Here is a 27849-nt window from a genome sequence, read left to right on the forward strand (position 1 = left end):
ATTGTAATTAAAATCCTTAATAAAATTATAAATGTAATGATGCATTCTATTGAAGTTTATTTTTAAACTTTATATTACTGTATTTATATTACTGTATTATATAAAATGAAGCAAAAACAGAGATAAAGGAAAGGAATGCATATACATTCAATAGATATAAAAATGATTATAAAAGAGAAAAGCATTTTTTAAAAAACAAAAGGCAAAACAAACAAAATGATAAAAAGATGATTAAAAAGGGCCTTTGGGTAGCTCCCCTCCCTTCCTCCCTCCCTTAAGCAATTCTTGTTATTTTTAGTATGTTTTTTGAATTCAAAATCAACCAGGTTGGCATATATGATTAGATCTTTCTTAGTGTAATTGTCCTTGAAAAAATATTCTATTATTCTGAAGGAAAATATATATGTTATTCAGTAACACGGCATGTACTGGACATTTGAAACTGGTGTAAAATTGGAAAGGAATGTGATTTCTGCTTGCATTTTTATTCTGTAACTCCTTCTCCTATTTCACATTGCAGGGTTTTCAGTTTGACAATTTCCTGCTCTTCTTGCTCATCCCCACCTTGTACCCTCCCTTTTCAACGCCTGAAGAATTTTCAGTGTAAATACGAAGAACAGGAGAGTTCAGATTGCAGAAAATAGCTTGGGTACAAAAAGACAGCTCAAGAATCAAGGCATGATGCAGTGCAGGTAAAAGCCAACCTATAAAAAATAAGCGGTGAGACCAAGGTACACACCCATGGTTACACAAGAGATACCTGCAAGTATTTGTCCAACAGAACCTGTTCTAGGCTTTAATCACAGAACACATAAACACAAAGCAGTTTCTATATAGTTTTAGGCATCCAAGGTAACAGTGTTGGTGTAGCTTTAGTTATTCAATTGTTTTGACCCAGTTATACTGGGCAGTCTGGAGTAACATTTGCTCTTGTATGGCTCTGTGCTGTGCTCTTAAGTCAAAGCCTCTGAAAACTTTCTTATTCAAAGATCAAATGCATGTGTCAACCCGCAAAAGGATTTAAAGTGATCCGAGAATAAAATTAATCTTCAGGGAGATACTCCCCCCAAAAAAGCAGTGCTAGAGGGAAAAAAATTTTTTACATTTGAATTTATTTGATTGATATCTGAACGGAATTACAAATGAATTTAATGTTGAATGTTTCGTGCTTCTTTATCATCTGAATATGTATCATACCCCCACAGCTTAGGTTTTTTTCTGCTGTGGTATCTTCATGCCCCTCCAGCGTTATCTGATATACCATGCAAAATCCCGAAAGAGATTTGTTTTGAGGTTTTGCTCTTGTCAAGCTTTTCAAAGGTGTTCAATATGATCTTCATACCACAAAGTAACAGCGAATTACTGGGCCTGACAAAATTTCCGAGAATGCCTAATTTGATTTTGCTGGCCTGTCAATCAAATACCCTCCCCCACACACCACACCCTACAGAAGAGAAACATTTCTCCCTCCCTTCTAGGCCACGCTGAACAGTGGCACTTAGTGGCAACATTGCGGCTGAACCTGAAGTAGGCCAACCTCAGTCCTAGGGCCAGTACATATTCCCAATGGCAAGTTTAACTCCCCCCCCCCACACACACACACATGACCCAGTGGTCTTTAGGATTTGCTGCATGACACTTACCTTCTCTTTTTGTTCACACGACCCTGTGGCCTACCCGAGGCTGCTGGGAGTCGCACAAGGCCTTTATTCTTGAAGTGGCTTTGGAGAATGCTCTTCTGCAGACTCTGAAATCCTCAAGAAAGCAGGCCCCATTCTCATGCAATTTTCGAAGGCTCTGGCAGCTTCATGTCTGCAGGCCTCCTGCATGTTCGAAGGATCCAGAGGCCTCCTGGGAGGGCCCCCCATTCTCATGCAGCCTCCACAAATTGTGCAAGAACAGGGCATACTTTTGAGAATAGTTTATTCTTTTGGTGTTGATGAATACTGGTGTATTACCCAAAACATTGTGACATCATGTTTGACATGTGTGTCATTGGTTCACCCCACTGACCTACCCTGACATTAGTCAGGCTGCCAATGCTTATCTGTATTTTTGTTTTAAACAAAAGATATTTCTCAGTTTAGAAAAAGAAAAGAATGGGATGTTGGTATGCTGAGAAACAAAAGGTCTTATTTTTATGTTCTCCAGAAGAACCTCATAGTTAAATATGTTGGCAGTGGCATGTGGTCTATTTCTTCTTTATGGTGTCAGATACCATGACCTTTACTAGGCAGTGTCAAGTCAACAAACATTTAGCAGGAAAAAAAAATAAAACTGCAAAAAATTTATCTTGCTGAAGGAGCTTAAAGTATCTTGTCTCCCAAAACTCATTTTGATCTCAGCTTTCTCTGATCTCATATACTTTTGCACTCCTAGTTTTAAAATTAGAACCTCAGCTACCTTTTCATTAATGGGTTCATCAATTTTTACCCATATTCAAGAATGAAATTTAAATGACAAAATTCTATGGACTAATTGGTTTTGTGGATCACAGCCATGGACTTTCCACACAATCATTTCTGAGTTATAAAAGTGGCCATTTTCATCTGCACACAGACCAATGTGTACCATTTATAAATTGATAATGGAGTCTAAAAGAAATAAATTTCACCATGTTGACAGTGCACCTAGTCTACATCTAGTCTGAGACTTAAATAAGAACTTTCTAATTATATTATAAAGTTTTACAGAGTATGCTGTTTATGTAATATTGGAATCTAAACTGTTATCTTCAACATTATACCATTCTAGTATTTCAATGTTCCATTTCTCCCACTCCACACCAGTTGAAAATGACTTGTTTTAACTTTTCATTTTAACCATGTTTGAAACAGGTGTCAATGATTTAAATAATGTACCTGTGTTTTTAAGCTAAGATATTTCATTATTTAGATAGTGGAATTATCTAGAGCTATATAGAGCTATATGGTGCTTTGGAATATCCAGTCTCCAAATGATGTTTGGGAACATGCACTACTGGACAACTTGCAAAACTTTAAAGCAGGTGCAATTTTCCCTGGGCTTGGGCTGGATAATGAATCTGAAGTGCTTCAGTAGACCTACTAAATATGGTAAAACAGCTGAAAAAGAATCTCAAAGGAAAGTAAGTGTTCAGGAAGCTTAATCTTATGGGTCATTGGTGCTCTGTGAGCTTGGTGGTTTTCTTGTAGATGTTTCATTACCAAACAAGTAAACAACTCAAGGAACCACCAACACCAGTCTCAGAAATAGTGATAGACAAGCCACTATTATATAAACTGAGAGCAAACACCACTCCCTTTTAGCATTGATGATGTTACCTAGTTTGGGAATGAAACATCTGCAAGAAAACAATTAAACTCACAGAGCACCGTTCAACCTTGAGCTACAAATAATCTCTTCTATTGATGAAAACTAGAGATTTGAGTGGTGTGGAGTTATTTTCTCTATCACTGCATAACAGGGCTTGCTCCGAGAAATCTCCCCTTTTAAAAAGCAAGAATCTTGTCGAATAAATACATCTTGGAGGATCAGCAAGTGATATTTCAAAAATCTACAGCCTACATAACAAATCATTCTTTCAAGCTTCAAATTAGCAATAGTCATAATTTTTATTACCAAGTTTCTAAAAAATATGACTAGCATTTGATTAGTGCCAATTGATTTTTGTAAAATCAAAGTTCATTTAGTCGTACATCATACATTAAAGTGGTAAGAAAAATACTGACATTTGAGATTTTATACATGTTCATGTAAAAATTATGTTGCATAAAGTTTTTAATTAGAAAATATGTAAGTCGGAACGGTACATGACAAAATCCTACACAACACACTTATGGAAGAACAAAGATTTCACAGTTTAGCTTGACTTCATCAGGAGCTGGAAAAGCAGCTCCAAATAAGAGTATCATTGTAGCCACATTTTGCTTTTGTTCAGATAAGGTGCACTTAAGAGGCTAATCTGATTCTATAAGGGAAGAGATTTAAAATTTTCATCTGTTCTAGAGGATTAAAAGATCTAAAGAATTTTGATTCTCTGATGAAACAATACAATTATTCACTCTTACATATAATAGAGAAGCTTTAATAAAAAGCAGGTCTGATGCATATATAAAGTATCTGGGAGAAAACCAGGGCGCCTTGCAGACCAAATATCTTACCTTTTGGGGGGGAAGTATTAAAAGTTGCACACAGGCTAACCCCCTAGATCTCTCTCTCTAGTCCAATGTGCTGCATCTTTAAAACATGTGGACTTCAACTCCCAGAAATCCCCAGCCAGTTTTAAGTCCTATTTTAAAGTTGCTGAGCTTGAAAAACACAGCTCCAGTCGGAGGCTGCCCCTTCTCTAAGATGCTAACTGATAAAATTTTTTAGAGGTAGTACGTAGAAGTCTATGTCAGTTATTGTATACTGAAGCTCACTCAGTACTAGGACTGAGATCTCTCTCTCTCTATATATATATAGTTATACATCTCAAGCTAATACATACTATATTATGTTTAAACAGCTTGATTTTGAAGATTTGGTAAGAATGCGGTAATCATAAAACTCTCTATAGTTCTGTCATCCTGGCAACTGCATTACATTGTAATATTTGATGCAGCCTGTCAATTTAGTAGCAGTAAGCACTAGCCTCTCTCCCTCTATACTAGAGTTCAAAGATTTTGCCAAACTCAAAAAGAGCTCTGGTTTCCTTGGAAATGATGCTGCCTCAAAAACGAAGGAAGTTTTTACAGGTACATGCACACACGGGTGTGTGCATATTTATATACAATATATATTTATAACATACACATTCCTCTCATAATACAAGCTACCTGATTGAGGCTACAATCTTAAGGAATGGAAATTAAGCACAGTATATAATAAACATTTCCTTAATGCTATAATTGTAAATACAATAGGTGCAAAATGATAAAACATAATCAGAATGTTTACAGAAATGTCAAAAAACCAGAATCAAGGAGTTAAGCAACACGGTAACCAATATATTTCCACAATAAATTAACATCCAGTTCTTCCACTAAAGTTTTGGATTCCATGCTTCCATGATAGTTAAAGGTTTAACATCTACAATATAATTCATCAAGTTAATTCACAGTAGTACCGAACATACACACAGTAATTTTTATTGTGGAATATTTTTTTCCTGCAATTCTGGATTGTACCTCAATCACAACTACATAAAGAAAAAAGGTATAAACATATCCCTATAGGTTAAATATAAAAATTCCTTTGCTTAGAGCTTTATATTTAAAAAAAAGCCTTTTGTCAAAGGGAAAGAAGTTCAAATGATATTTCCCATGTTTATGATTATACAATTTGCCTTCTTTAAAGTTCTCTTCACTATAGAAGATACTTCGGATTGTTAAAAACAAATCTATATATAAGACACCTGATTGCCAAATCTATCCTTAAAAACTTGTACTTGGAATTAAAAACACCACAAAAAAAATTCACATTATAGATATAATAAAACCCCAGAGTCAATTTCTTGGCCTGGTAGCCTTCTGGGCAAAGGGTTCTTTAATGGACCTGCTCTTCAGTAAAGGAAGTTGCTTGCTCACTGGGTATATTGGTAGTGCTCCAAGCAGCAATGAGCATTCTCAAAATTACCTTAATTCCATTGAATGACAAACGGTGGTTAGGTTAATTCTAGTTCTGAATATTAAAACAGGTAGGGGTGGGGAGCAAGATAAAAAGAGTGTCTCTATCAAGGCTCTTGCAGCTGCTCAAGGACACCAGGTCCTGACCAGGTCCACAACAACCACTGAAGTCAATAGAAAAATCCCACTGCTTTTAATAGGCTTGGATTGCAATGCAACAATTTTTATGACATTTTTTTTTAATGAACGGGTAGATATAAGTGATAGACCTAGAGCAGGATGTCAAAACTCCCAGCCACGGGCCAGATGCATCACACGCTGGCCACGCCCGGTTTAGTGAAGGGGGAAAAAGTCCCAATATGTCATGTGATGACACCGTGATGTGAGTTTGACATCCCTGATCTAAAGGAATTATTTAACTGGCTTTCATTAAATTGCCTTATCCACTGGAAATTTATTCCTCCAGCATCAGGAGTAAATGACAATACAGTCAAAGATTCATAAATTAAAAACAACAATAGTTATACCTCCCAACTAACCATTCCATTAGTAAATCCAAAGTATAGTTGTGTGAACAGTTGCACTAAGATTCATGAAAACTGAAACTTGATCTATTTTAAACCATTCTGTAACTTTTTAATTAATACATATTGGAACATTGGTTAAAATGGTGGTAATCTTGTGTTTAATTACTTTTATTAATATTTTTAGGTTAAAATAAGGCATTTTCGGGGCTGGATCTCATTTGACTTCAAGATGTATGCAATATGCAGACAGACCCATGATAAGAACCAAAATCTGGTCCTTATAAATGGAAAACAGGACATTACACTATTTTGAGCAGTAGGATCATTGTTCCGTCTTGAAAATGTAAGATGAGAGCCAGCCCATGTTTAAAAAAAAAAAAAAAATACTCAGCTAGATTTCAAAATGGAACAAATGAAGTGAATCACAACTCCATTCTGTTAATATAAAAAAGCCACTGAAATATAATAATTGAGAGGTATATATTGTATAGGTGCCGCCAAGTAGGTATAGTTTTTGGCCTCTTAATTTGAAAAAGCAAATGAAACACTTTCACAATGTGATGATTGTCCCATCTTCTTCTAAGGTCTTTTGGTCAGAATCCTGAATTTTAAATTCCACATTAATGCTGCTTGTTGAACAGTACAGGTTGACTTCCCTGGAAGAAATGAAGCCGTTCTGCATGGATTCATGGTGGGTCTCAGTTTGTGTCAGTGAATCCAGACTTTCACTGGATGGAGCAGCTTTTGGGATTTGCTGTGGCTCCCCATTATCTTCAATGATTATATCATCTTCATCACTGTCTTCTTCCTCGGGTTGGTAGCGTGGCACAATGTGTGGAGTGTAACTTGGAAGGCTGTTATCAGTAGACTGTCCTGAGCTACCAGAAGTCCGGCTGTTCCTAACAACATTGTTCCTCTGGTTTGCTGGTCTCACAGTAATGATCAGATTGCGACTGTTGGCAATCATCATATCTGTAACTTGATCGAGGCTTTTTCCTGAAACTTCTATACCGTTCACTTCTAGGACTTCATCATTAACAGCCAGTAAACCTGTGCTTTGAGCCAGGCCTCCAGGAACCAGCCTGGATATGAATATACCAGGAACTTTTTCTAGCCCATGTGGGGTTACTCTGACACTGGAGCCATCGCGTATATAAAATCCTAGAGGCTTTTCAGTTCCATATTTATAAAGGCGCACTCTACGATGAGTTTCTGGAAGTATGTCCACATCAATAATAGAAGATACTGGCCTGAAGTCTTGTGGCAAACTAATAACAATGTGTGGCTTTTTCCTATGGTTGTCAGGACGGAGCACATTGGATAAGACGTTTTTCTTCCTTGTCATGGTATCTGTCCCAAAGGCACTGTAGTCTGCATCTTCTATAGGAGAAGGAGAAAATAACGTGTTAGTAATTATTAAAAGGCAAGACACATTCCAAATAGTCTCTAAAACATCATTCATTAAAAGACAATTCAGTGATTAGAAAAGTAAAAGAAGCTAGAAAAACCAAACAACAGTGGTGACTATGAGAGAGATTTAGGTGTCATAGTGGACAATCACTTATATTTAAGTCAGAAGTCTGCTGCAGCTGCCAAAAAAGCCAATGCAGTCTTGGGTTGCATCAACAGAGGATCACATATTGCTTTATACTACACTGGTAACTGGTAGATGCACGTGGAACACTGCATCTAATTCTGGTTACCATAATACAAAAAAGATACTGAGATCCTAGACAGGGTGCAGAGAAGACAACAAAGATGATAAGCGGTTTGGAGGTTAACTGTACAATGATTGTTACGGGAACTAGGTATATCTAGTCTATGGCAGAGAAGGACTAGGAGTGATATCGTAGCAGTCTTCCAGTACTTGAGGGGCTGTCACAGAGAAGACCGAGTCAACTTACTCCCCAAACTGCCTGAGAGCAGCGCAAGAAGTAACAGCTGGAAGATCATTAAAGGCAGATCCAACCTAGATCTAAGGAAAAATTTCCTGACAGTGAGAAGAACAATGATCAGTGGAATGGCTTTAAAGACCTCCAGAAGTTGTGGATGATCCATCACTGGAGGTTTTTAAGAAGAGCCTGGACAACCATTTGTCTAGAATGGTAAAGGGTCTTTTCCAGCCTGTTATTCCAATGTTCTGTGAATTTCTTAAAAAAGTTATTTCATTTAAAGATAATATTAGGACCATTATAGATTTTGGATCTTTTTTTTTTGTTCTGGGATTGTAGCACAAATATGACTGCTAGAAAAGCAGAAACTCAAAGTATTTAAACAAAGAGTCAATCATTTGAGGTAAGGGATGTATTTGAGCATTCTTTATTCCAAATGTACTTCTATGTTCCATTTTTGTTTTTACTTTTCAAGTTTCAGTATATGAGAATAAAAAGCATGAGGATGGGCAAAGTGCCAGGGGACTCATTGCTGCCAAGTATCTGGATAACAGCTAAATGACCTGGTTTTAATCTCCTGAAAACAAATACCATTCCACAAACTTTCTTCTCTGCCCTCTTCCAGAGTAAGCAAAACAGACTAAATAAGTAACATATTTAAACACTGGAAGATACTTTTAACAAGTGGCTGAACCACAAGCTAATATTCCTGGCAACCTGCATAGAAAAATGCTCCTCAGTTACTGCAAAATACTTCAGTTCAAAGAGAAGAAAATACAGTTTGATGAAATACTTGTATTTCTATAGTCATTGTAAATATTGCAAGTGAACTATTTTGTCATATTTGACAAAGTGTCTTCTTTCAGAGCAGTGTGGTTTGAAAATTAGAGCTGAGGTAACCGGTACGCAATGGTACAGCATAACAGAGTCATCTGAAGTATGCTAAAACCACCAGAATCTTGAAATCTGTTTTGATAAGGGTATACATACTTCCAGGAAAATTATCTACAGATGTCTCGAAGATATTGCAAGACTAAAAGTTGCTTTATTCTGACATAAACATATTTGAGCTCATTTTCAATCAAGTTACACATTATCATTTATGGTCTTTCACAACTTGGCACTGAAAAATAGTATGTAAATTGTTTCTCCACCGGGAAACAGATAGTAAATAATTCTGTTTTGACTACATAATTTGACAAAAAAAAATCTGCATTCCTTACAAAAGCCGTCATAGTGATGTTCTGTGACGGTAAGAACTCTAAGCAAAACGCCATATTCATGAGGAACAGTGATAAAATCCATGAGATCTCATTTATTCCTGTAAACTCAAACACCTAGAAAAAACAGGGGAGAATATCAGTAATGCCGAGAAGCTGTTTTCCATGGAATCTAATCTGTTCTACTTAACCCTCTAGTGGAAGAATCCAGATAATATTTCAAGTTCCTAAACAGTTAGAAAATAATCCAAGTCTGTTATTTGAGCAAGGAAAGAGTGCATTCACAGAAATAGGAAAAGGATTTTTTAAAAACAAAATCTGCATCTACATATCTACCTATCAAAATTTGATTCATTTGTACTTCCATATCACATATCAATTTAAAGAATTTTATGCAAACATCTTTTTTTAATCTGCAATACAGCTTTCGCTCTTTGTCTTCCCCCAACTCACTTTCACTTATAACAACTACGGAGCATAATTGGGCGTACATAAAGTGAACCCATGGATAAAAAAAAAATCAGTTGCATAATAGTAAATGTGTATAAAACGAATCCTGAGTAAAGAAAAAGAAACTAGTACGTGCGACATGCCTCTTTTAAGTTATTGTCAAAATTGGGTCCAGGGTATGGAAGAAAAGTAAAGTAACTGGGGTGAAGACAGAACAATTTCAGAAAAGAAAATCCTGTATTAACAGATAAATTTTTCAACAGAATAAATGGAAAGTGAGCATAAGGAGAAAGGATACGGAGACAGCTTAGAATAAAATGAAGAAATATCTTTAAAATGCATCAGAAGTATTTTGGTTTGCTTATTAGGATCTTCTATAGTATTACATTTTTTTCTGTTTTTATTTTTTGATTTTTATCACTGTCCACCATCCAGAGTCACAAATTGTGAAAGCAGCAGCTTCAGAAATCCCTTAAATAAATGAAAAATGGGAGCATGTAGTATGGTTTTAGGTTAGACAGGTATTCCGGGAAAAATATGGCAATTTATTACATATTTTAGAAATATAGAAATGCCATTTATTAGCGACAAGAAAACTCTAATGGACTTTTTGCTGAAAAATGAACTTATGATTTATGGCTTTCAAAATTAGAAAGGGTAGCTTATAGAAAGAAGGAAATTATGATGTAATCTTAGAGAAAGAGGATAAAGTATAAATCTGTAACTGCTATCAGGAAGATCAAAAGCCTTTTCTTTGGAATTGTCTCCCCCTCCATTTCTATTTCTTCCTCCCCCATATTTCTTGTTTATTTTCTTATCACTTTTCTTTATACTTCTTTCATCCAAAATTTGTATTTTTTAATTCTGTTGAAAAAACTCAGTAAGAATTAATTAAAAAGTACAAAGAAACAGGGTGGATAAAAATCGATGATTAAAAACAAAACGTTTTTTTTTTTTATCAAATTTATTTTAATAAAATGTTTCTGGAGTAAAAATCTATCTAAAGGTAGTTTTCTATTTAAGATACATTAATAATTTAGTTTATTCAGCATGAAATGGAGCTTAGTTATGTAGCATAAGGCTGTATATTCTGCAATACTGGGACTGTCGGTGAGTCAATAGCGGGTCAAAGGTAGAGCTGCTGTGGGACAGAGATGACAGTTACTCTTTAAAAATTATGATTTAAATTGAGTTGATTTAAATCAAGCCTTTTTACTAGTGATTTAAATCAACTTGGTTTAAATCAAACCCACCTTACAAATAAGTGTGTAAATGTAATTAAAGCTACTGTCATTTGTAGGTTTGAATGATGCTTTTGATAAGCTGAATACCTTGCATAAATATGGAGTTAAAGGTTGGCTGCTGAACTCCTCAAGAACTTTTCATAATGGGAGTAAAATATGATTACAACAAATGGAATGCTCAGGGAACAGTTTAAGCAGGTAATAAAATAAAGATGAGTGATGTTCCTTGACTGGTTGATATAAGAAATACTTACGGTGACATTAGAGATGAGCTGGTTGGGGTTGTGAATATATGTTTATGTTTATACACAAATGACCCCATGTTGTTGGTTGAGAAACCAAATGATTTTCTGCAAATCTCAGATACTGTACAATGTAACAGGAACTATAGAACTGAACATTAACGTTCAAGAATTAAGGAAAAATACTACGAATAACTAAAAGTGAGAAATACCTAACAAGTAGGGTAGGTAGTCGAATTTCTGTATTTTGACAGAATACTTAGCAAAGATGGGGAAATGGATGGAGAGAGAGATTTAAAAGAGATCATATTTGTGATGTTTTGTGAGGGTATCAAAATGTTGGGAACCAACCCAGGTAGGAGGACTCAAGTGGGGAATTAGCATTGAATCATTGCATAGCTGCAAGAGATCTAGATTCTCTCTCTCTCTCTCATACACACACACACCTCCATGGAACCTTATCTATCTGTTTCCAAAGGAAGCCAAGAAGTCTGGGGAGATTCCTGTATTATAGGCAGAATATAATAAAGCAGTTATCTTGAATTCTACATGTGTGGATCAGGTTGCTTGACTCTGACATGAAATAAGTGAATGGAGAGAGCTAAACCTCACTATTTCCTTGCCTCTTCCTCAGCCAGGCCTGGCAAGCTCGTTGGGCAGAGTAGGCTCAATGCCTTCTTGCCCTCCCCGTGAGTATCCGAGGACTGCACCCTCACCCAGTGCCTAGATCTTGGGCCATTAGCAGGAGGAACAAGATGGCAAAGTCAGCTGTGGGCAGTGGACGGTGGCAGTGGGGCCAGTAGAGGCATGTGGAGTAATACAGGATGCCCAAAAGAGAAGATGGGGGGCGGGGTTTAAAGATAAGCAATGGGAGAGTTGAAGTGAGGGCAAGCACACCAGGGCAGGAGAAGCATGAGATTCTCACCTAAGGTTATTCAAGAAAGAATATCAGCCCCACAAAAAATAAACATCAAAATCAGATAAAAATGCTAGCTTTATGGCTTATCTGATCTGGCATACATGATTTCTTTCTTTTCTTTTTCTTTTTTTAATTTGGAGGGAGGTCCTCTATTTGTTAATATGAGCCATTTTAGAAACCAATTATTTTCCAAAATTTGGGATTAAAACTATAGTTAAGTACATATCTTTTGTATTTTTCACAATTGAATGAAAACCTATTTTTATTACACAGATTAAGATGGCTAAGCTCCTAAAAATTGGGGTCACAGGTTACCTCAATTACAATGTTTATACTGCTACCATTCTCCCAGTATAGTTTAAAATATTTTTTAGACATCCACTAAAGCTAACATTTTAGTTTTTGATCACTTTTGATCATTTTGATATTTGATCCAGAAAACATTATATATCATTTTGAGCAAAGAATGTTAAAATTTACTAAATGAAATACAAACTGTTTTGAAAGCTATTCCAACATAGCAGTAGGTAAGCAAATTTTTAAACAAGATTAAAGTTAAGTGTAGCTTTCTCAGTGTTCAGCTTCAATCCAAGTTGAAAGTTCTTTCAAAAGCGACACTGTTATCTACATTTAAATTAGAAATGTTCTTTAATCCAAAATAATGGAAAAATGTATATAGAAAGAAAGAAAGATCTTGTTCTCAAAACATATATATTAGATATTCTATTTTGACAGATAGGAAAGGCATTTATCACTATACAATTGGTCACAAAGTTACATTTAAATCACTATCATAATTACTAGTGGTCTCCGATACCTCACTAAATGAGGATTATCTGTATCTATTTTATGGCACAACAGCAGCACGCAGTAGTCTGGAGATAGTGCAACCAACTCTCTCACACACTTTTTATTAAAAAACAGTGTTCATATGACCCCTAAAACTGGTTTCCTCTTCAGACCATATAATATTCTAAGCATCTCAAAAATTACAGCTAAAGTATGTCAATTCCTCTTTGGTGATACGTCTCTCAAACAGTGGGGAAAACAAAGTAGCAGAAAGGAAAATTATGTTCTGGGGTTGATCCTATATCCAAGAGGTCTTCAAACTTGGCAACTTTAAGACTTATGGACTTTAACTCCCAGAATTCTCCAGCCAGCATAGTTGGCTGAGGAATTATGAGAATTGAAGTCCACAAGTCTTAAAGTTGCCAAGTTTGGGGACCCCTGCTATATCCCATATCTTTTTTCTAGATGATTGATGTTTAAGCATAATTTAATGGATTCAGACAATATGCCAAGTGATAGATGACGCTGCTTAACCAAGAACAAACTTAGTCACATACTATTATTGAAAGCTTCTTAGCTTACCATGAAATAACTATATTTCTGGGTCTGAGTGACATTCTGACCTAAACCAAAATACAGCTGAGCATGCAATTCTGTAAATATATACACAGTATAATTAAAAACTCAACAGGGTGGCATGCATGACTGTATAACTTTGTGATAACCCTTGAATAATTTATTTTAAAGAGTATTCTTCCACACAGAGGAACCATTGTTCTGACAACAACAAATCAGTTTAAATTTGCAGCAGTAAGAAACCAGAAGTAAAAGCTGTTATCATAAGAAGGAATGCCTACAGGGCAGAAAAGGTGGACTGCTTTTAAGAAATATACTCACTGATATGAACCAAAATCTACATGCTGAATATGCAACACCAACTACACTGATTTAAACCACCCAAAGCCTTTATCAGACATCTACAACACAATATAGATTTATGCTGTATTGTTTGATTGCTTGTTAGCTCCTCTGAAAGAATGAATTAACAATAAGAATTGTGCCATTATATGTCGTACATGCAACCACTTCCCCACTTCTGCCCTTGCTTTTGGAACGCTTTTTATTTGAAAAGTGATTAAAAAATGGTTATTTTGTCTGAATATTTTGAAAGTCCCAGTAAACTTTATAAGGTTGTTTTAGCATTAGCTTGTGCTAATGCAATCTGCATTTGAGGAAACAGGGTTAATAAACCATTTTATGTAGGTCTCAGCCTTTTCCATTATTAAGACGCCAGAAAACAAATCCATGAACAAACTAAGAACACGTTTTCATCTCTTGAGAGGACACATCCAGAGTTTATGTTCAGTATTAATACTTGAGTTGTCTAACCAAGCAATGATTGGCTTATTAACACATTCATTCATAAATGAATTTGCCGCGGAGCCAGTCTTTTTATTGTTTAATGTGCACCAACTATTAGTCATATTTTGTATCTTATCATGAACTTCCATTTGTACAAAACTTCTATGGTACTAGAGGTAGGAATTCATAAATGTTCTGCCAGTGGTTATACAAATAGTAAGGAAGTGAAAAGCTCCCCGCTTCCATATTTTTTGCAAGCATAACAGTAAATGCAAACACTTGCAAACATTAAAAGAAAAGTGCTATTAAAGTGTATCACCTTATGCTAATATATGCAAGGTTTAAAAGCAAAGATTGTGTGAGGGTTTTTTAAAGTGCATATACATCTATTTATATCTCTTGGATAAACACATAATTGAGAAATTACATTCTTTGCTTAATTGGAAAGTAAAACTAGACAGAATTTCTTTATCTGCATTTAATGAGGTCATTTCTCTAATGAGATGATGTCTGCTATCAGAGTTTAATATTTCCTGCCCTTTCCATTCTGCCTCCCACAAAATTACAGGTTCCAGAGAGGCAGTGTGTGTGCGGTGGGGATATACATTCATACACAGATTTCTTGCATAACTTTGGAGGTACTCCTTATCAAGAGACACACATTCTAAATTCCTTAGCAAAAATTAAGCCTGATAAGAAAACACAGCCTTTTGCAAATGTGTAGAAAAGTTGCATATGCTAAGGAGTATCATTACAAAATGCTGATTTCAGTGCAAAGTCTAAACTATCAGATTACTTCTCTTATGCATGTTGAACTAGTTTTTTTCACTCTTAACATTTCAGCAAGCATGCCTTCTTTCACTGTACTATAATCTATCATTCTGAATATTTTATGTCAGAAAAACTATTTTTAACCATAGAGTTGAAAGAAGCCAGCTAAGACAATCCCCTGTTTAGGGTTGGAATCCAAATTAAACCATCCTAGACAGATTGTCACCTAGCCTCTGATTGAGCCGATCCAATAAAAGGGAGACTATCCTCTTTAGGTAAATGATTTCACTGTGAACTGCTTCTATTTTAGGAAAGTTTTTTTTGTAGCATTCAATGAAAATCTATTTCCCCTTACCACAGATCTATTATTCTATGTCCTGCACTCCAGAATGAGAGAGAACGGATTCTGGTTATCTTCTTCCTAAGCTTCCTGAGATCATCATTTTATACAAATCTCATTTAGCATAACTAAATGTAATGTGCAGAAACTTTGCACTAAGTTCAGATACATAAAAGTAAAAAGCAACCTACTCTCGAAGGATCAAGTTGGGTTAAAGAACTGCAATTAAAACATAAAAGTAACGGTTTTCCCTGTTGAGTTTTGTCCTACTCTAAGGGGTGTTGCTCATCTCTGTTCATAGCCGAGGGAGCCAGTGTTATCTGAAGACACTCCCATGGTCACATGGCTAGCATGACTATATGCTGAGGTGCCCAGAACACTGGTATATTCCCAAAGAAGTGATTCCTAATTACCTACTTGTATGTGCATGCTTTCGAACTGCTAGGTGGGCAGAAGAAATAGGCTCTGTTGCACGATGTTTGGGACTCAAACCCAGGCTGTCAGCTTTCATTTCAAAATAATTGTTTCATATATTTTAATGTACCAAGACTTGTATACTGAAAACATTTCTGTACAGCATAATTGTAAATGACGTCCTTTACTACATACAATCTCTGTTTTTAGAATTTGTACAAAATATTAAATTACCAAGCAGTTAATGAACAGAAGCTAAGAGGACACAATTATTTCAAAACCTTTCCTACAGATAAAATACAGGCTAGGCTAGGGGGAGGTAAAGGATTAACATTTATAATGAGCCTAGCCACGTTAGGAACTAAAACCCAGAAGGTTGCCACATACGATCCCCTAAAATGTACTAATATTTTAGCCAGTACAGTGCTGTGATTAAAAAAAAACACTGAACAAATATACTGTAAGAATCAGTTCTCGGTATTTGTAAAAGCAATATAAAATTTTGATGTCTTTGGAAGAAACAGAAACTGATTCCTATCCTAACTTAGAACTGCAAAACTCTTTAAGGTAGTTCACCAGAAAATATGGATGCATTATATATAAATTGTTAGATAAGCAATATACATACATGGAGCTTAAATGTTTAATCCCAACCCTACAAAGTAGATTATTTGCCCTCATCATATGACTATTAAAAGACTTTAGCCACAGTTGCTAAATTTGACTTATGAATCAGTCTCTTACTTCAAGAAATTCAGCTTAGATCTTATCAAAATTGACACTGGGGAAATACACAGGACAGAAATGCTGGGAAACTAAAAACACAGCAAAAACACCAGGAACAATCTTTGATATCAGAAAACAAGAGGGAGCAGAACTGCAAACATCTTTTACTTGTATGCATACAATACAATGGGAGTTACTTCTGTTAGGACTGTGGCCTTAAATATATGGTTGTGTAAACAATGGGATTATTCGGCTCTGGGTTCAATAATTATGACTTGCCACTGAAGGAGAGTGACTAGGGCAACCAACTGGCCTCTGCTTTCACTCAGAAGCAGAATGGATTCTTTGTGTGACTGTAAAACACAGAAATAGACACTATCTTGGCATATCCAAGCTATTTAGATTCCAGAGTACAATACAATGACCTGATACACTGACTATACATGAAATTGGCCACTGGAATGTGTATTCCATTGTTTCTAATGTTCAGCCACCATTCACTATTCAGCGTCCCCATCATTATGTTTAATACATATTTCACAGTAGCCAAATAAGTTTGCTCTCAAGGGTACGTTGAACAAGAGAACATCAGTCAAACCTGACTCACAGAAAAGTTGAAATACCAATGGATTTTTCATTTTATTAGCTATATCAGATAAATATATTTCAAGCCCTGTCAAATAAACTTACATTTGAACTAAGACGACAAAAGTATTCCCAAATTTTCTTTATTCTATCTACTCTATCTTCTCTATCTATCTATCTATCTATCTATCTATCTATCTATCTATCTATCCCTCCCTCCCTCCCTCCCTCCCTCCCTCCCTCCCTCCCTCCTTCTATCTAATCTCTCCATCCATCCATGTCCCATTTTTCCTTCCTGGGAGTGGGGAGGAAGGGAGTCAAAGCAGTGGTCACTGGAAACAAGGCTTTTTCTGTCGGTGTGTCCAAAATCAGAAACTCCCTCATTCCTCAGCACATTTGCCAAGAACCATCGCCCAGTTCCCAAAATGTATTTATAGGTTCTATTGCTGATTTCTACCTCTCTAGTCCTTCATGTAAAAAGTATAATGGAGTCATAAAAATGGTTCTTCCTTCCTTCTTTCTTCTTGAGATACTTCCCTTTGTTCCAGATCATTCTTATCTGTCCAACATTTCATAGAGAGCAACCACAGTTCTCGCTGCTTTGATTGGAATGCACGTATCTATCCTGAGATAATTTACTTCGGTGTTTATTACAGATAGGCTTTGATTTATAACCATTCATTTAGTGACTGTTCAAAGTTACAGGGACACTTTAAAAAGTGGCCTATGGCCATTTTCTCACACTTAGAACCATTGTGGCCTCCCATGTTAGTCTAGTGAAGAGAAGGACCAGGAGAGACATAATAGCGGTCTTCCTATATTTGAGGGGCTGCCACAGGGAGGAAGGGGTCAAGCTATTTTCTAAAGCGCCTGTGGCCAGACAAGGAATAATGGATGGAAACTGAACAAGAAGAGATTTAGCCTGGAAATAAGGAGAAACTTTCTGACAGTGAGAACAATCAACCAATGGAACAGCTTTCCCTCGGAAGTTGTGGGAGCGCCATCAGTTGAGACTTTCAAGAAGAGAGTGGACTGCCATTTGTCAGAAATGGTGTAGGGTCTCCCGCTTGGGCGGGGGGGTTGGACTAGATGATCTACAAGGTCCCTTCCAACTCTGATAATCTGTTAAATGTTGCAGTGTTCTGGTGTCACATGATCACCTTTTCCACCGTTCTGAAAAGCAAAGTCATTTGGGGAGCCAGATTCATTTAACTGTGGCAAGGGAAGTCCTAACATGGGGCAAAACTCACTTAACTGTCTCGCTTAGCAACCAAAATGTTGGGATGAATTGTGGTTGTAAGTCAAAGACAACCTGTACTTCCACATTTAATGCAAGATCAAACTGTGCTCTCCTGCTAATTTGAGATTCACTTCCTGTAGGAAGTTCTCCTTTAGCTGCTCACTTATATAAGCATCAGATATAATCAGCTAACTTTATTTCCTTCTCCTCTTTCACGAGACTCATTCCGTTCTTCCTGGGAAAAACAGTTCATAAGAATTGCAATCTAATTCAAAGAATTTTTTTAGCTTAATATAACATGTTTCATGTAAAGAAGAGCTAGACTCATTTCACACAAAGACAGCCAGATGTTTTTTCTTCTTTGCCTAAGGAAGCAGTGTATCTATCTGGTTGGTAAACAGCACTTAAAAACAGCAGCTTCTTCCATTTGGGCAAGAGTTGAAAACACAAAGGGGCCAAGAGGCTCCTTCTTGATCCAACTTCAGCTGACTGGATCTGAAGGGCAGAATCAGAGATGTTACCTCTGGCATGAAAGCCGGCTGTGTCACTTTGGGCCAGTCCCTCCCTCTCAGCCCAACCCGCCACGAAGGTTGTTATTGTGGGGGGAAAGGGAAGGAGATAGAACTACCCCATTGAGTTACTTGTGAAAAAGTGATAACAACAGGATAAAAATCTAATAACAAAAATAAAAGATGCTTTTCAATGGAGCTTTTTAAAAAACAACAACTAGATAGCCATGAATAATTTTAAAACTTAGATTAAGGCTCTATTTCTTAATATGCTAACTAAGATAATAAAATTACATTTTTTTCATGTAATTGTGCTAATGTTTTTATTTTGACATTTAACTATCACTATTGTGCACCTACTCCTTCATGATAAAGTTCAGCAAACAAAATTCAAATGCTGCAAAGGAGGTGAGGATGATATTTAAGTTATAAGGCATGATCCAAAGATTAAATTGAAGGCGTTTCTATTGACAAATCATGTGCTGTGAAAAATGTGGGGGGAGGGATAGCACCTTTCTATTTAATCTTGTGTACTGAAACAAAATAAAACAAGATGGAACCCACTGCATTTTATACAAGCCAGCACTAAGTGTAATTACAGCAAAAACAAAACAAAAAATAGCACACATTTGACATAAAGAAGCTCACTAAAGGCTGTAGCACTAATTAAATGCTTACCTTTTCTCTGAATAAAAATCCGAAGCAAAGGATTAGCAGTAGAGACTGCTTTGTGGTAGTTGTCATCATTATTAATTGGTAGGAGATCTCCGTGAATGTCTGTATATCCAACTAAGACCTCAACATTGGGTATTTTGTGAACATGCTGAAGTAATCCATAGAATTCCTCAAATCTGCCAGGCTTTGATCTTTCCAAAGAAAAACGTCGGAACTCTGCACCAAACTATAAGAACCAGAAAACATTAGTCACACTCAGACAACAGGAAATGTATCAGAATACTTTATCACTGTCTAATTGTCAAATACAGGGTGGGGATTGCACCCAAGATAAGAAAATGAAAATTGTTTCCAATCATTTTTGAAATGTCTATCTAGCTTTGCATTATAGTACCATTCTCATTCACTGATGTTATGTTCCCTCTTTTATCCTTCTGTGGTCTCTACATCCCAAAACACTTCATATGTGGTATATAGTGAATTCCCACTTATCACGATGCAATAGAATATATGTAGCTCAGGGTTGAACTGTGAAGTCCTTGATGTCAAGTGTGGTTGTTTGCTTGCAGATGTTTCATTACTTCATGAAATAATATCATCATGAAACATCTGCAAACAAACAACCAGGCACAGAGAGCATCAAGGGCTTCTCTTATCGTGACTGTTTACACAAGAATACCCTACAAGATCAGAAATATGGGCTGAATAATTTTCCATTTCAGGCAAATTTGTGACTCACAAGTGATTGAGCTAAAATCTGAGAAGCTAAAAACACACTGAAACTGCATATAATTTATTTAACTTTTAAAAAATCTAGCCTAACCACAATGACTCTGGGCAGTGTACAATAATGAAATATAAATTTTATTATCAATAATGAAAATAAAGCACAAAACAAAAAAAGTTCCCATACGCCTTTAAAACAGACCCACACATTAAAGGAAAAGTAATACACAAACACAACATGCCCAGAATCCCATTGAAATAAGATGGGGAAACTGCCAATCAAACATGGCAAAACAGGGCAACTGTTTCCACATTATATTGGAGGGAGGAAAAACATCCAGAAGGACCAAGAAGGAGGGCCTTTTCTGTGGTGGCTCCATTCTTGTGAAACATCATCCGCATGAAGATGGTGTTTGGTCCCCATTCTGACACTCTTTCACAAGGCTCTGAAGACCTGGTTTTGCCAGCAGGCCTAGGGAACCCAGAAAGGGATGGAACTCATCAAGTTGTTTGTTTGAGTGTTGTTGCCAGGGGGTGGGGTGAGGTTATTACTTTATATTATTTTTATATTGGGTTTTTATTTTTGTAAGCTGCCAAGTCACTAAGAGTAAGAAAATATACATTTTTGTCAAATAAATAAATAAATGTCAAGCCACTGGTCTTTCCCAGTCTCACTAGCCCCAAGCTTCTTGACATTCATACAAGATCTGACACACGATATTCAATAACTTGAAAAGCAGTAATTATGGCACAGCAAACAAATGCATCCATACATTTGTATTTTTCTCTTTCCAAAACACAAACCCACAAATGAGTTCTCTATTCAACACAATCTGGCTATTCACAGGATTACACAGTAAATCTTCTAAGCCGTTTCCCCTTTTCAGGTTCCACTGCAATTGAATTTTATATCCTCTTCTGTTACAAAATGCTCCTCCATGTTCTTGCTCGCTCACTTCATAGTCTGAAATTTATTTTGAAAGGAAATACCAAAGTAGTTCTCTACATCCTTCTAAATCATTACCTTCCTAGCTTTGGAGGCTATTATTTAATAAGGAATGTAGTAACAACATTTTACACCTGAATGGACAGGATGCTGGATTTTTTTGGTTCATGCATGTCACCTACACAATTATTTAAGCCTGTATATCAGGTATACAAGTAGAAGAGGAAATTATAAATATAAGTTTCCTTTTCCAATAGTAGCACCTGTGGATATTCCATATGCTTCACTCTGTACACTTCACAATGCCTTTGACAGAAATAGCAGCAGAGAAAAGATTCAAATGATATTGTCTACATTTAAGTTCAATCAATTGAGAAACCCTAAAGATAAAAGATGTTTTTCCAGCTCTACTGACAGCATCAATTAAAGCAATTGGTCATTACCTTCTTCCAGGGTATTTTTTCAACTTTTTCTCTGTCTAGCCTAGCAAGGTTTAAAAACATATCAAGATAACATGCTAAACCTTTAAAACCAAAGTAGTCAAAATGCAGAAAACCAAGCAAAATACAAACCAACCGCCCTCACCTATCAAAATCTAACAGAAATTATAATGAGCCAAAGTAACAGAAATTAATAGTTTCAGCAGTAGGAAATTTTTATATATGCATGTTTGATCAGTTTTTAAACTGAAGTTCAAGTATATGTGCATTTCAAAGAACATTTCAACTTGCCTGGCCTAAATTTTTAAGAAACTTGATACATTTCCAACTTCACTGAGGCCCGAATTTAGTTTAAATTTTATAGAGGCTTATATGCAGACTTGCTGCTGGAGATTTTTGCCTTAATCTTCAAGACATTCCTGACCACCTTGATTTTACAAAACCATTTTACATAGTCAAAGGCAACAAGCATTAATGGGGATCTACGAATTTTTAATGTTGATCGGTAGAGAGATTTAAACTCTAGCCCTTCCTTGTTTAGAACAGACTTATTTTCCGTAGTTATTTTCTTGTCCAACTCACAGAAAGCCTTCACTTGCTAGGTTTGATGAAGCTGGAAAGGAGTTTAAAAGCACTCCAATTTGTCTGCCTCTCTGACCTGATGAAGTAGAATTAGTGTCATATCTGCTTCTTTCTCTCCTTTAGGACCTGGCCAAGCTTTTAATAAAGATTCTGTCAATCAACAATGATGGAGCTCAACAACAGGATAGCAATCAAAACAATATAACCAAAATCCATATACAGGTAGTCCTCAACCAACATTCATTCATTTAGTGACTGCAGTTACAACAGCACTGAAAAAAATGACTTATGACTGTTTTTCACACAATTCCTACAGCATCGCCATGGTCAGGAGATCAAAATTTGAACACTTGGCAACTGGCATGTATTTATGATGGCTGCAGTGTCCTTTCATAAGCAAAATGAATAAGGAAGCCAGATTCACTAATCAATCATGTTACTAATTTAATTGCAGTGATTCACTTAACAATTGAGGCAAGAAAGATCATAAAATGGGCCCAAATTCACTTAATTGTCTTGCTTGGCAATGGAAATTTGGGGCTGAATTGTGGTTGTAAGTTGAGGACTACCCGTAACAGCTATACTAAACAAAATTTCACAGATAGGCTCAACCAATTTCCAGAAACCGGGACCTAAGAGAACATCCAGGTTTACAAAGATATATAAAATGATCAGGATTATGGTCAGGTGAATCTTAAGGGACATGGTGTTTCAAAGGACAGGCACAATGACAGAGAAGACAAGCTTCCTAGTCCCACCAGATGGTATTGCTTAATAGATGGGACTTGGCGCTTGCCAGAGTTAGTGAGATAGACAGAGATAATCAGAGAAGGAGGTTCCACAAATAGCCCTGCCTCATGAAGGTCTTTATAGGTGGTAACTGTTGCCTTGAAGCCAATTTGGGGGATCAGGGGACCAATGGTACAACAGAGCATACTGAGGAGCACTCATAAACGTCTACATTACTACATATTGGGTCAATTGAAGCTTCTAAGTGCTCTTCAAGGGCACTTTGGTGTAGACCACACTGCAATTAGATGATCAAGGCATTAGCAAATATGAATGGCTCTTCCTAATTCAGGAAAGGGTAGGGTTCATAATTTTAGCAGTCAATAATATAATGATGTACTTAGAGCTAGTTGTGAAAAGAGTTATCACATATAGATGAACTGATCAAAAAAATAAAAAATCATCCCTGTGAAGTCTTTATTAGGTTTATATATCACCTTTGTTTAACCCAGAATACCTCCTGCCTTCTATTTTCACCACAATAATCCTATAAGGTTGACTAGTCTGCAAGAGATCAACCTCAATACTCCACCTTGGTTGTAAAGCATTTATATAAATTGCCTTAATTTCAAACGATCTTGCTTCCTTGTAAACATCTTAATTGTTTGTAAGCTGTCTAGAACTGCTATGGGCAAGTAAGCAACTATATAAATTTTCTAACTCAATAAAATCCTATACAGTATATTAAGTTTATATTATACAATAATCAAGCTAAACAGATGTGTTGTGTTGTCATACTTGTGTATCTATTTTTTTTAAAAAACTGCATGAGTAACTTCTACCATATTGGTAGAATTATAGGCTGTTTCCAGATATTTACTCTGCAACATTTATGTTTTGTTCCCTCACTTTTCCATGATCCAATCCAAGCCAATCTTGTTCAATATTAGTATTTTTATTCAGTGTGTACTTATATCAAAGTAACAGAAGAGACTTATTTTTGTCCTATAACAGCAATAATCTTGTATGATATAAAAAGTGGATTAAGAGAAAGCGATTGGTGCAAAGTCATCGAGCCTTCCAGAAAGAGTGAAAAACTAGATCTGAGACCTTAACCATTGACACACATTGGCTTTCCATTGTCCACTTATTTGTTTGAGATTTGATACTTTTTCCACAGGCCGGGAAATCTGATTTTTTTAGTAAAGAAATCTGAGTCGGCATTTATTATTACTCTTCCATCTTTGTTAGAATGCTATGGAAGATTGCTCCTTTAGCTTATCGCTTTTCTTCTTGCATGCCATTTCATTTCCCTCCATGCTGTTTTATATCTTTGTGTATTTCTTGTATTTATAAAATAATTACACACATAATTTTTCTGCTTTGTTTTACTTTATTCTATAACTATTTTTGCATCTATTTTTTATTAAGCTTCATTACAGATCATTAACAGATATATACTTAAGAGGGTAATAGAGATTTAAATCTCTTCTCCTGACCACATCATCATGCCATAGTTAAAAGATCAAGGATCAGATGAAAAATGAAAGGGAAAGGGAAAAATATGATATTTCTAGGCTCCACGCTTGTTCAGGATAAAAGGTTGTCTTAAGTCTGTCCCACACCTTCAGGATTGTTCAGTTTCCCAAGTTAACTTTGTAAGTATAAAAATATTTATAGAGCTAGATAGCCTCTCAAAGTGCAAGTACTGTTGAAGATGCTGTCATGAAATAATTGTATTTGCTACACAGGAATATAACACGGATGGAACATATTCACCTTGACTGGTGCCAGTCAGTTTTTCCCAATTTGGATTATTCATGTACAGTGAATTCCTGGACTGTACAAAATTCAATGTATGCATGTACAAAAAATATCCCCAATTCTCTGCTTTATTATCCTTTTGTATCATTCTATAAATATTTTCTCATCTATTTTCATCAAGCTTCACTACAGATCATTAACAGTTGTATATTCATTAGGAAAAGATAAACAAACATTTAATACTCACTAGCTTTTGTTATTCATCATAAAAGAAATAAACATAGGCTTAAGAAAGTTTGATTTCATGCCATATTTTCTGTATGCAACAGTGTATGTTCAAAAGAAACATGAAAGTCGCAATACACTTGAAATATTGTTACTCAGATACAGCTTGGAATGTATTTATTTCATTTTCGGAAAGCTTTGAACTAGCAGTTTAGAAATGCAGCCAATCTATAAAATACATATACTATTGGGTTATGGTGATCAGTGCAAGCAAATTAATTGTCTTAGTAAAAAGAAAGTTAAAAAGAATATAGGAAATACAATACAGAGAAGCTAGACTAGGAATGGATTAATATTTTAAAGGAGTGGTAAACCTTACTACATAAATAGGGAAGAGAACAAGAATATGTGGATTGTCTTTCTCATTAAATCTAAAATCCTGGATGCGAGGTTAAAATGTGTTTTAAGGATCACATTTGTTGCTTATCTAAGATTTCAGCAATCTTCAATAAAAGGATTTAAACTATAACTTATAGCAATTACTGTCAAAACATAGTTTATTCCTCAGTGCTTAACAGCAATGCCAAAACACTTCACCCACTCCACTAATAGCTAACACAAAAGTAAATGAATGATAAAATGTTCTCTCCTAGTCAGACTATAGTATGACACATCCTGTTACTCAAAATGTCATGTGTATCACAGCGTACCACTTTAATTTGTGGCATGGCTACACAAATAATACAAGGGCAGCTTAATCTATAGAAAAGTATAATGTACTTGGGTGTGTACAAGAACACAAAAGTTTAGAAATCACCTCAGGGTAGCTATTTTGTACAGATACAATTAGCTTATAGTTAGTAAATGACAGGGCCACTGAGTATTCCAAAATCCCCTAAAATGGAAATTAGCCTATGTGTTTTTCAAAAATAATCCACTGTAAAATTCTATTACATCAGTTTTGTTCACTTTTAATATCAGAACTCAAACACCTAGGTGTGCACAATTTCAAAAACGCTTGCCGAGTTAATGTCAAAGCTATAGCTAAATTAACATGGCTAAAGGAAACAGAAGTCTCAAAATGGCATCCCTTATACCCTTTTTGATAAGAGATTCTACAAGTTTGTAAAATGAGATCTGATCTGCAACCAGATTAAAAATGTTTAAAGTTAAAAAAAAATCAAGACACTGAGGACCACTTCTGAATAATGTAGTACATCACATCTTTTAAAATGTCATCTAAGGTTGTATGGCACACTGCAGAATCTGTGGATTTAACGGCTATGCCTGGAAATGGATATGATGACTAATCATTGCTTCCTCAGGTAAGACAGATAATTGATTAGAAACAAGAGTACTTCCCCTCCCTCCCCCTCAAATAGCAAAAGGAAGGAATTCTAATACAATTACTGAGATTCTTCTGTTTGGGCAAAACTAGTTATTACAGCATGGAACAAATATGCTGTGCATAGAGGGGAACGCAAACTGTGGCAAAGAGGTAATACTTACACATAACCACACCCTATTAGTTGATACCAATCATGAATACTGGTCTACCTCTCCTACTTCTATAATCATCCATGCTCTTTTTAAAGCTTTTTACTGTATCTTTACACACACACACACACACACACACACACACACACAATAAAGACAAGAGCATTTTCCTGTACAAAACAAAATGTTTAATAACTTAACTCAGAAGAATTAAGTCAACTTCTAATGAATTCCTACAGTGCAATTGTTGCAACTACTCATTTAAAGTACTTTTTTTAAAAAATGAAGTTCCATTCTGCTGACCCAATCCTTACCCTACACATCTTCCGACTGACACTTAATCCCATATGAATGTCACCTAACATGTTAAAAGGAGGGGGTAGGTTTTAGTGACAAAAAAAATGAGATGAGTTTGTTTGGGGTGGGCAATTTATCATCAAACCATGCAGGTAACACACATAGAATGTTGTTTGTTCTTAGTATATAATCACATCCTAACCCTAATCTGATTTTTTTTTTAAAAAAGGAAAGACGTCGAAATTCAAGGTTAGCTGTGAACTGTACTCACCCTCTCTGATCGAAGATATTTCCTTACACCTTATAGCAGGTACAATGCGAGGGCGAGTAGGCGGGTGGGATTATTAAGTCCTCAATAGAAATGCCCTCTTCACATGGTCAGGAACACATTTCTGCCTTCCCCCCTCCCGCTACAAAAAGGTAAGAAAAACCAAAACGAAACCCTTCCTACCACCTACCCGAAACAAGACACCCGCCTCTTTGCAATGCTCTCTTCCCTCCTTTAACTACATTTTTTTAAAAAAATCGGGCTTTTGCGGGGTGGGTTGGGGTGAATTCTCTCCCGCTCCCCCCACAGCCACTGAAGCCACCCACCAGGAAGCCTATTCCTGCTCCCATTCCCCTTGGCGGACGCCACCCACCTTGCTCTTCACTTCCATAGTGCCGAGGCCGCGGCTTCCCCCGCTACCAGCGCCTCCTCCACCTCGTTGGACCCGGTTCATGCCACGCGGGAACTCGAAGGTCGACTCGGCGGGGCGAAGCGAAAGGGGAGGGGGGGAGCGCGGCAGCGGCTCGCACCTCGGCCTCCTTCCACTAAAGCCGCCGCCTCCTCCCGCCTGGCTCTGCGGAATAGCCGACGCGAGCTCGCCTGCCCGGGAGCTAAAGCAGAGGGGGCGTGCGTACGTGCGTGCGTGCGTCTCTCTGCCGGCCGGGCTGTTTAGCGCTGCCACCTGCACCTCCAAGAGGAGGGGGAATCGGGATTGCGGGTGGGTGAGACGGAGAGCAAAGGCACGCATGCGTGCGCGGGGTCCATCCGCGGGACGGGGGGGCGGAGAGCGCCGCACCTGCGAGCCCTAACGCGCCTGCGCGCTTGCTTCTGCGGGAGAAAGGAAAAAGAGACGATACACCTGCTAGAGCAGGGCCAAAGGGT

General features: G+C 36.6%; 1 protein-coding gene across 1 annotated transcript; it reads right to left on the minus strand.

Moving 5' to 3' along the window:
- Positions 1 to 3574: 3574 nt before the first annotated feature.
- Positions 3575 to 27849, minus strand: PARD6B (par-6 family cell polarity regulator beta). Its single transcript, XM_026697487.2, has 3 exons — positions 27341 to 27849; positions 19497 to 19719; positions 3575 to 7495 (listed from the first exon to the last, which is right to left on the minus strand). The coding sequence occupies exons 1-3, from the start codon at positions 27713 to 27715 to the stop codon at positions 6666 to 6668; spliced, it is 1428 nt and encodes a 475-aa protein (XP_026553272.2). The 5' UTR covers positions 27716 to 27849; the 3' UTR covers positions 3575 to 6665.

The sequence above is a fragment of the Pseudonaja textilis genome, chromosome 3, assembly GCF_049901715.1.
Source record: "Pseudonaja textilis isolate UNSWEBS1 chromosome 3, rPseTex1.2, whole genome shotgun sequence".
Classification (NCBI taxonomy): Eukaryota; Metazoa; Chordata; class Lepidosauria; order Squamata; family Elapidae; genus Pseudonaja; species Pseudonaja textilis.